Consider the following 11,411-nt stretch of genomic DNA (forward strand, 5'->3'; position numbering starts at 1 on the left):
TTGTGTGACAGCTGAACATGATGCCTCATGTTGCAACGAATGGTGTGCTGCTGACGTCAGTGACTTTCCGTTATGCGAGCCAATGGAGAGGCGGGATGTGCCAGTTCGTGTATAGTTTGTTCGACTTCACAGCACCGGCACCGCCCTGGAGCAAGAACCGAGAAGCTGAGTGGTTGAGCGACTGTAGGCTGTAGTTCTCTGTACACGTCCATGGCTGTAGCCCACGTGAAGCTACACCACGGTGGCGTACAACTGCGTCTGCGCGGGCCAGGAAAAGCTGGTGTAGGGTGGAGGCAGTATTGGAACGGTAAGGCAAATTCCTTTGTTTTTGTTGTTCACTGAAGACATTTGGGTTTAAGATCAAGAGTTCAGAATTTCAGCTCTCAATTCCTGTTATTCACATCTAGATGTATCAAACAACTTAGGACACATCACCCTTTTATCAAGTGAGAAAAACTATTGGAACATGTGACTGACAGATGTTTCTTGTTGCCCAGGTGTTGCCTGTTAGGTTGATTTTCCAAACATTAATTAGCTCTGAAAGACCAGTCTAAGTTTTCATCCTTGGTTCAAACCTATAAAGACTGCATTTCCTGTTACAGAGGATAAACCAACATGAAGACCAGAGAGCTGTCTATGGGAGAAAAGCAAGCCATTGTTAAGCTGAGAGAAGAAGGAAAATCGACCAGAGCCATTGGACAAACATTGGGCATAGCAAGCACAACAATTTGGAATGTCCTGAAAAAGAAAGAAACTACTGGTGTACTGAGCAACAGACGTCGAACAGGTCGGCCAAGGAAAACAACAGTAGTTGATGACAGAAATATTGTGAGAGCTGTGAAGAAAAATCCCAAAACATCAGTAAGTAACATAACCAACGACCTCCACAGTGCAGGGGTGAAGGTATCACAATCCACTGTTCGAAGAAGGCTCAGAGAGCAAAAAAATAGAGGCCACACCACAAGATGCAAACCACTAATCAGCAGGAAGAATCGGAAAGCCAGATTGAAATTTACAAAGAAGGACTGAGATGAGCCTCGAACGTTCTGGAACACAATCTTATGGACTGATGTGACCAAGATAAATCTCTACCAAAGTGATGGAAAGGCCAAAGTGTAGAGAAAGAAAGGAACTGCTTATGATCCAAAGCATACAAGCTCATCTGTGAAGCATGGTGGAGGTGATAGGGGTAATCGGGTGGTGATGGCGCATGGATGAGATGCCTGCCTTTGGTGTGAGAGACCCGGGTTCAATCCCCCACTGTGACACATCCACCAAGTTGCTCCAGAGGTGTGCGACCTCTGACATATATAGCAATTGTAAGTTGCTTTGGATAAAAAGCGTCAGATAAATGTAAACTGCTAATGTCATGGTTGGGCCTGCATGGCTGCTTCTGGAACAGGCTCATTAATATTTATTGATGATGTAACTGATGATGGTCGCATCAGAATGAATTCAGAAATAGACAGAAATATTTTGTCTGCCAATTTACGGAGAAATGCATTGAAACTAATTGGGAGGAAGTTTATCATGCAGCAGGACACTGACCCAAAGCACACTGCCAACAAAACAAAGGACGTCATCAGGGGGTAAAGCGTGCAAGGTTTTAGACTGGCCAAGTCAATCAGCTGACCTTAACCCAGTAGAGCATGCATTTCACCTCCTTAAGAGGAAACTGAAGGGAGAAACACCCCGAAACAAACAAGAACTGAAAGAAGCTGTGGTAAAAGCCTGGAATAGCATCACAAATGAAGAATGCAACAGTTTGGTGATGTCGCAGGCTTGAGGCAGTTATTGCAAGCAAGGGTTATGCCACCAAATATTAAATGTTCTTTACTTAAAGATTATTTGTTCCATTACTTGATCACCTAAAAATGCTGTGGTCTAATATAGGTCCTAAGTTGTTTGACACATCTAGATGTGAATACCAAGAAATAAAAGCTGAAATTCTGAACTCTTGTCTTACTACTCATCTTTTGATCTTAGACCCAAATGTCTTCAGTGAACAACAAAAACAAAGGACTTTGCCTTACCGTTTCAGTACTTTTGGAGGGGACTGTATGTTTGTTTTTTTGTAAAGTATGGTCTTCTCGAATTTGATTCATATGTTCATGCCCTCCGACTTGAGAATTTTACAGAAATAAGAAATCCTTATTGGTCCTTCTAAATTTTCAACTCAAGTGGCCATCTTTCGACTATTAAAAAGCAATACTTTGAACTACAGTATCAAGGGCTACAGATCATTTTTTATTAATTTATTTTTTCCCCCAGCACAGTAAAGAGCAGCTTTTAATTAGTTTCTGAACACTAATTGATTAAACAATAAAACATTTTAGGCTACTGAAGAAAAATTGGGATAACATCCAAAATATGAACTCAGAAAAATTAACAATAATTTTTCCTGTGACGTTTTTTTTTTGTGGGGAGATTTTCCTCTGAAGGACAGAGGTTGTTGTACAGATTATATAGATCATACAGTTTGGATTGAGATTTCCGGACTCGCAGTGATCGGAGTAGTCATTCATTCATAGATCTTAGTAAACATAAATCTCATAAAGCTGAATGAGGAAATTTGGCTTGGTGGGTGTTGTGCTATAGGTGAGCATTAGTGACTTGAAATAAGCAGTAACAGGGAGCCGATGGAGGGTAATGAAAGGTGAAGTGACATGAGTCATTTGTGGCTGTTTGAAGACGAGCTGTGCTGCGACATTTTTGACCATTTGCAAAGGTTTTACTGAGTTGAGTGACATACTCAGTCAGATAAGACCTAGAGTCTCATTTATAAACTGATTTACTACAACAATTTTGATTTTGAGTATGACATACGCAAATACTTATATACTTTGACGTGGACATGATCTTAACCTCTAAGCAGCTGCTCACACGTGTTGTTATACCACTTTTACAAGTTTTCCAGCTTTCATTCATCATTCTGTGTTGTTGACTTTCTATATTTTGTTATATTACAGGATAAGAAACTCATCATTTACATTGTAACTCAAATGTCACCCTTTTTCAGCAGTTATGCGTATATAATTTGACACACAGTTATATTTCTTAAAAAATTACTACCGGAATAACATATGTTGTGCTGTGCCTTTCATTGATGCTTGGTTTCTGACAATAATCTTGTTGTTATACACCTGTAGCCTCTCCTGTTGTCATAAATCTACAGTAGTTAACAGTTGAACAAAGTATGCATAGTCTCAGTGTCTATGGTCAATGCTCCCACTCAGGGATCTTAACCACAGTGAACTTGTTACTGCATTCATGATTACAGCACAGCACTTCTAAGCAGTAAATAAGACACATCTTGGTAATGTTCAAAGATTAAGAAGTAAGTAAGGATAATTAATAAACTAACTACTAATGATTAATGATTACTACTAATTAAGGATACTAAATTGATCAAATATGAAGACATGCCCTCTCCTGATCATGCCACTTTCACCAAAAACCTCACTTTGTGGAATAAGTTTGTGTCTTTTGTCTGTGCGCTAAAGACAAGACATCCCTACTGTGATGGACTATGTTTATGTATACTTTGTAACACATTTTCACTAATTCTGCTTCTATATTTTAACTTTTGCTGTTTTTTTTGATGATGTCTTGCTGCGCTCACTCACTCTGCTCCCAGAGCACACGTGCCTGCTTACACACACACACACAAACACATGCTACTGCTATTGCCTCCGGGCAGACACAGAGAGGACCACACACACTCAGAGCTATAGAGTTTCAACGTTGTGATCTTAACTTTACACTGTAAAATAACACTCTAAATGATGACAAGAGCTATTAATTAATTTTGACACTGTAATCCTAACTTTACGCTCTAAAGTAAGACTTTAAATGATGCCAATGATACCACCTTCGCTCTAATAATTAATGATAACAATTTAGGCTATAATGCTCTAAAATAATTCTCAACACAACGTTGTATAAGATTAGTTTTTTGTGCAATTTAGCGCCCCTTCCATTTCAGAGTTTAAATAAAGATAGTTGTACATGTGCATTTGTTATGATTACATTACTCATGATGAAAAACTAACAAGTTGACAACTTTGCTCACACAGCCTAATATCAAGCAATTGTGACTACACAAGGCATAGCAAGCCAGCTAATATCACTTACTAGTCCAACAGAAAGAAAGCCAGCTCTGCGTCTGTTTTGCAGTCTTTTATTTTACAAAGCTCCCAGCCAACTTCTTCCAAAGAACAGCATTCAATGCTTTTTGCTTCTTTTCATAGCTTGCTTGCAGAAGAGTTTTGTTGATTGATGTATTGCCGTAAAGCATTATGCTGTTCTTGCGAAAGATTTCCTGCCTGGGATTTCACTGTTACATAGTGTAATACCAGGTGCCCCTGGCAATGACAGAGACGCCATTCTCCCTATTACAAGTCAGTGTACCTTCAAAATGATTTTGAAGTTATTATTTTAAGATAAAAATACTTAAATGATTTATTGCAGTTTGGGACACATATGCACCCAAGCATGTGGGGAACTTTGCATTAGCTATCTGAACAAAGTGATAAGAACTTTCACTCCTAAGCTACGTGTTTGGCTTGAGTTGCCTGGCATCATCAGTCTCCTCTGCCATCACCATAATCTTGTTGAAAAAGTTTGCTTGTGACTTTTGCACCATAGCTTTTCCGGGTTAAATCCGTCAATTTTAAGTTAATTTGAGATTTATAGATTATAGGTGGCGGCACAATGGTGCAGTGGTTAGCACTGTCACCTCACAGCAAGAAGGTTGTGGGTTCAAACCCCGGTTTCCCCAGTCTTTCTGTGTGGTCTTGCATGTTCTCCCCGTGTCTGGGTGTTCCGGCTTCCTCCCACCATACAAAACTAGGTTGATTGGTGACCCTCAATTGTCCTTAGGTGTGAGTGGTTGTTCGTCTATGTGTGGCCCTGCGATAGTCTGGCAACCTGTCCAGGGTGTACCCCGCATTGTGCCCGATGTCAGCTGGGATTGGCTCCAGCCAGGATAAGCGGTTGACGATGGATGGAGATCACAGGTGCATAAATTACAAATGAGCTGCTCAGTATAAATCTAAGAACATTTTATAAATGAGGCCCCAATCTTTCAGATGTTATATAGTGTGAAGCTACATATCAGATGCAACATGCTCGGATCAGTAAAAAGGTGATCCTAATGATCAGACTATCAGATTCAGAATGTGACATTGAAAGCTACAGGATAGCTAAACATTGCAGTATGCGCTTCCATGGGTGCTGCCATTGTTATGTGACGTCAGACAATTGTTTCTTCATGAAGTAGGGCTAGATGGATTTGCCCCGAGATTACGGTATAAGTAGGAACACTGACTTTGACTGCTGTTCCACTGTACTTTTTCAGTAGGAAGCCAGAAATGTTGAATTCCAAGTTGTCAGGAACGCAGCATTAGCCTGTGTTCCCCTTTCACAGTGCCAGTTTGTATTTGTACTGTGTGTATGCATTTCAGCATTTCCTAGTGTTTGGTTCTCCCAGTATTTTTGAATCATCGTTTAGTTTTCCTAGCCCTTGCACGTCTTCTTCTGGTTGTGAACACTGCCTGCCTCACCATTCGGTAAGCCTTTTGTACCTTTTGATTTTGTTGTTAAATCAATTTACTGCACCAGCTCTGCCTATGAGTCATAGTCCTCGTGTTCCTGCTACCCTGCTTGCACAGTGTGACAACATCTCATGTCAAAGGCACAGGGTAAGGCTTCTGGCAGACCTGATGTTTAACATACTGAGGTGCATAAATACAGAATTTGAGAACCCATTTCCAGGTTAAGGCAGTTGATGTTACTGAGATTTAAATATCAAGAAAGTGTTAACAACTGTATTAAAAACTTGTTAAACTATTTGAGTGATAGCACTTTTTAATCCAGTGTAATACACAGTATATGGACACTCCTATTCAAATCCTTGTACTGTATGTCTACTTTATGCTGCCGCTCTTCAACATAATAATGCTCCCATGCACAACACAAGGTCTAAATAGAAATGTATTTCAAAGTTTGGTGTTAAAGAAGTTGACTGGCTTGCACAGAGGCCTGACCTCAACCTCATCCCACACATTTTGGATCAACTGGAACACTGACTTCTCCAATGGTCTTGCAGCTGGATGGGAGCAAATCCCTGCAGGCAGGTTCCAAAATCTTTGGAATGCCTCCCCCACAAGAGTGGAGCGTATTATATCAGCATGGGTGGAAGAAATACTCATATAAGAATGAATGTAAATGCATTACGTTTGCTTCCACCACCATCTAGCAGCATATTAATGCACATGCTTTTGAATTGTGATTCAGCAATCACATACGGGTGTATGTTTTTGACTGTAACAGTAAAGAAATGTGATCTTAATGGGTAAGTGTCACACTAATCAGTTTTTAATAGAGTCACAGGTGTAAAATGAAGAATAGTGGTTGCAGTCTGGCACAAAACAAGAGCATTATTGGTGCAGGTGTACATGGAAATGTTGCAATTGCTCTGTTAAAATATGTTCCTCAGAATAACCACAGCCATCTAACAACCAGAAAGCCTGTCAAACTGATACAGTCCCCAGGTTGAAGCCGCGCTAAAAATCAGAAACAACTGTGATTTGATTTCAACAATGGACCTAATGGTAATATTTTTTGTCAAGTCAAAGAATTAATTAAGTCCCTTAAAGGACTCAAAAAATTAAAATGTGAACATTTACAATTAATGACAACTTTTCAAAAAAAAAAATGGGCCTGTTCAGCTGATAATGGTTCCTGTACTCATTCATAGCTGTGCTCTTTATGACAAGTTGACTCAACTTCAGGTAAGCAAACTAGTTACATTTATAAGGGGAAGCCAAGAAGAAGATAACATTGCTGCTGTTGAATGTCACAGCTACAAAATGTGCTCTCAATGGGCAACTGTCAGTCTATCTACACTAGCTTTCACATCACATTGCTATATTGGCAATTCAGTATCTTTGAAGAATATACAACAACGTGCCCCCTTAAACTGCAACAAACGTCAAATGGTGAAAGAAAGTCAGCATGCCGACTGGTATAGGTGCTCCCAGATGTTATTTATGTGTGTGGAAGTCTTATTTTTACTACATCTAATTCATGTATGTCCTCCAGTGCTACCTCAACAACTCACCTTTAGCGTCTCACCTTTACAACATGCGCCCAATGTAGAAAAGGCTGAGTCTTGTTGCGTTTTCTATTAAAAATATCAATCTGGACATTTGGGTAAATCTATTAATTTAAATGCTTACTTTGACTTACATTTTTTTTTTTAAGTTAGTAATACCCTTTTATCTTATCACATATCCAAACGTGACATTAGAGTGCAGCCATATGATAACGTACTGCATTGTTGCAGGTTGGTCACATTTTAATATCAAAACCAGTGAGGATGGAGGTCTTCCATGACAAGACCTATAGAATACAACTGAGGGCAACGGTGACAATTTATCTGAACAATTGTCTTGGGCCAGTGGGCAATTGTAGTATTGATTGTATAATATTCTCTGAATATGCATTTGGTGTGGGTTTTTTCTTTTTTTTTCCACTTATACCTCTACAATGTGTCAAACTGGCTTGCCTAACCGATAAAATGAGGCCATCTTGTGCCTGAATACTGAAACTGCACTTGGACCACAGTGTTCATTCCAGCACATACAAAACTGTTTTGGGTTAACCATTTGAAGTGACCAGCAGCTGCAACAGCTCTTGAAACACATCACATAAACTTCTTTTTGATTGGAAAGTGATGCTGCAATTGGTAAAGATTAGCTCACAATTATAAGAGTTGTGACTAGAGACTGAAACACTAACCGTTGAGATCGCGTTGTTAAAATACGGTTCCACAATTACCAGAATCAGCTGACAACCTGTAAGCCTAAGTCAAACGGAGTCCCTAGCTTTACTGTATTAGAAAGCCATTACACATGCACTTGGAAAGGAGGACAGCTGATATTTCAGAATATTGTGCAGTTTGTTGCATTTTCTCTCTTTACTGCAATGTAAATTTGTCTAAATGTAAATAGTAAAGACAGTAGCCGTGCACCATGCGTATTAAGCTAAAAATCACATGTCCATCATTAATGTGTACATGTACATATCAATATTTATTCCACTTTGCTTGTCCCCATTAGCACAAATATTATTCAATTGTAGTTCTTATTTAATTTGTCTGTGTTTCATATCACCAAATAAGATGATTGCAATAGATGTCCCCATTTTGTAATTAGTAGTCTTATAAAGGCCATTTCTGCTCATAGAGTGCTCTGTGTTGGATTTTAGGATTAACTGCACTGTCATGTCTCTCAGTAATACTATAGTAATTATTCTAATATAAGTATATTCTTTTAATTAAAGATCATAATCATTCAGGTGATTATTTATGCAGAAATAAAGATTTTTAAGGACTACATCCTTGACTGGATGTCTGTAGTGGCTGTAAATAACTATGAACCAAACATAAGGGATTCCCTAAGAACTTTGGAATAACACCTTTAAAAGATATTAAAATTTGAAACCAGAACAAAATAACTAAAATGTAGTCCTGCATATATTTGTCATTTTGTGCAAATGAAGAAGCATATGTTCACTGCTCAGGTATGACACTCGTACTCCACCAACATTCAATGTGGATTTACAACTAATATGTAGTAACTGATTGACGATGTAATGATGCAGCATGCTGGCTTACTACACTATGATTGCAAAATGAATCCATATTTTAAAGACATTAGTATTCTGAATATACAGTCATGACAGATGGAAACCTATGCCTATTTGTAAATGAAATAGACAATACAGTTCCCTGGTAAATTAAATAAACAATACTGTTAGGTTCTACTGTGAGTAGGTTCAGGTTTGATGGCAGTGCTCTTCCCACTCAGCCCAGCACATTAAAAACCAAACACTTCAGAAAAATAAACAAACAGTGAGAGCATGTAGGGCTGGAAGGAAGGAAACACTGAGATGAAATAAACCCATTCTCTGTATAACTCGGCAAGTTCTTATGCCCCCAGCCATGAAATCCTTAGGAGGCTACTACTCTTCAGTGGTGCTGAACTGTGTTGAGGAGGTGAAGAAGCCATAGAACAAGGTTGTTTATCTGTGGTCTGAGGGCCAGGTAGAGGATGAACATGGTGGTCTGCCGTTGCTGGTCATGCTTCACTGAGTGCCTGTCATAGTCAAGAAGACACTGAGTCAAACGTTGCAAATATGAAAACTTATGTATGAAAAGTAATTTTTTTTTCTACATTTACCTTTCTTGCAAACTCAGGGAGAACGAATGATGCTTTGTGAATTTCTGGGTTGTAATATTTATGGTTCATATTTTCCATTTCTTCTTTTGAGAGTGCTCTCACAGGTTCCTTGAAATTTGTTTCCTAATTAAAAAAAAGGCAAACCTCAGTCATTTGATGGACATTACCAATCAGGGAGATACAAGCTGACATGTTATCGTGTTACAGAATAGTGGTGGATGGCAAATGGAGAATGAGAAGCACGCTTACAGGATTTTTACTGCAGAGCATGAATCCAATTTGGCCACTGGGATACGTTGGGATGGTTGTGTAGGCATAGTCCACCACAGGGAATAGGGTCTTGCAGAAGTTTCGCATCTCTTTTATCAGCTCCAAATGGAGCCAATGACACTCTCCTGTGAAAGAGCAGGAAAGGGCATGTTGATTTGCTGTCTGCCTTTTTTGACATTCCATCTTGAGGTATTTTGAAGACGAGCTATATAAATGGGAACATAACAGCTCCATAAGATTTTAGAAAAGCCATACGTAATTAGTAAATTGTCATTTAGTAGCACAGTTCAACACAAGTCAGCACCATCCTAAAATTACCCATCAGCCTTTCTCCAACATTTAATACAAAACTGTGGTGAAATATAAAAGTTACCCTGGGAACAAAGAATTCCGTCGTTTTTCAGTGCTGTCTTCATCAGTTGATAGTAAGACTCCTTGAACAAACTCTCAGCCGGTCCTGCAACAACAACAACAACAAAAACATCAAATAGGATTGGCTCCTATGACAGCTGGCAAAGAAAGAGGTTATAACACAAAAGTGGCACTAACCGACAGGGTCTGAGGAATCGGTTATAATGATGTCAAAGGCATCCTGGTTTTGCTTCATGAATTCAAAGCCATCTCCAACACGGAGCGTCAGCTTGGGACTGAAAAACCCTTTGGCCATTCCTGGGAGGAACTTCTTTGATGCATTAATGACATCCTACACAGAAGACAACATCAATATGAGTGATATGAAGAAGTATTAGTCAGTATTAAAGACAAACAGTTATCAGTATAGTTCTCCAAAAGAGAAACTAGGATCCTCCTCAGTGTTGTTGCTCCCACCTCGTCTATCTCACACAGAATCACCGATTCTACCAGCGGATTCTTCACCACTTCCCTCAGCACCCCGCCATCTCCACCGCCAATAACCAGCACCTGCAAAAAGGGAAACATGCTGACTGTCAAGACAGAAAACATGACTCATCTTAAGTGTAGCCATACTGCAGATCCATTAATTTCCCAACAATAAATTTCTGTCATACCTTCTTGGGGCAGGGGTGGCTGCACAAGGGAAGGTTTGCAATCATCTCTTGATAGGCAAACTCATCTCTCTCAGTGCACTGGATCACTCCATCCAGCACCAAGACATTCCCATAGGATTTACTGAAAAGTGACATCAGAGCAAAGTATAGCAAATTTCCAAGATTATATGCCCTGAAGTTAAATTGACTAACTCAGAATGTTTACATAGGTGTAGTAAGCTTTATATATATATATATATATGTTAAACAGGATGCAGTAGCAGATTTCCAGCACATAATTTGCTACCATTCCTGTGGATCCACGTGATTCTTCTTAACCAGTCAGTAATCATCATCCATATGTTCCCAGCATGTCTCTTGATATAAACTAACATTAAGAGATTTGGAATGCCTATCTTCACAGTTCAAACTGCAGAAGGACAAAGGGGGGCGGTGGACGTATGGTAAAATGGTGAATGGTAACAATCCGTTATGCCGCTTTGGAGATATTAATGTCTAAATTAAAAAAAAATGTTTGAGGGCGTTTCAAGGAGTGTTACATCAGTAAACTGTAGGTGGGTGATTTCAACAAAATGGCCCAGGGAAACAAACACAGACTACATTTAACATTTGACATAGAGAGAGAGAGAGAAAAAAAACCGCAATGTAGCTAAAGGTAGGCTACTCACCTCTTGAATGCCAAAACATCTTGAAATTGGGATTTCTTGTTATGAAGGACCTCCTCCACTTGGATAGCTGTCGCTTGCCCGGGCCAGAGCGGGTTTTTGTCAATAAACCACCCATCTTCAATGAGGTTCATGTCAGCTGCCAAAAGTTATACTAACACGTTTGTAACTGTGCAAATGTGAGTTACGACAGAGATCTGACA

The 11,411-nt window shown here is 39.4% G+C and overlaps 1 protein-coding gene across 1 annotated transcript; it reads right to left on the reverse strand.

Annotated features, from left to right (window-relative positions):
* Positions 1-7,872: 7,872 nt before the first annotated feature.
* Positions 7,873-11,411, reverse strand: LOC119905867 (spermidine synthase-like). The gene is made up of 8 exons (XM_038723222.1): positions 11,212-11,411; positions 10,544-10,664; positions 10,344-10,436; positions 10,065-10,218; positions 9,889-9,972; positions 9,495-9,640; positions 9,246-9,368; positions 7,873-9,161 (listed from the first exon to the last, which is right to left on the reverse strand). The coding sequence occupies exons 1-8, from the start codon at positions 11,340-11,342 to the stop codon at positions 9,144-9,146; spliced, it is 870 nt and encodes a 289-aa protein (XP_038579150.1). The 5' UTR covers positions 11,343-11,411; the 3' UTR covers positions 7,873-9,143.

The sequence above is a fragment of the Micropterus salmoides genome, unplaced genomic scaffold (assembly GCF_014851395.1).
Source record: "Micropterus salmoides isolate LMB-PRFRI ecotype aquatic unplaced genomic scaffold, ASM1485139v1 Ms_hic_scaffold_16, whole genome shotgun sequence".
Classification (NCBI taxonomy): Eukaryota; Metazoa; Chordata; class Actinopteri; order Centrarchiformes; family Centrarchidae; genus Micropterus; species Micropterus salmoides.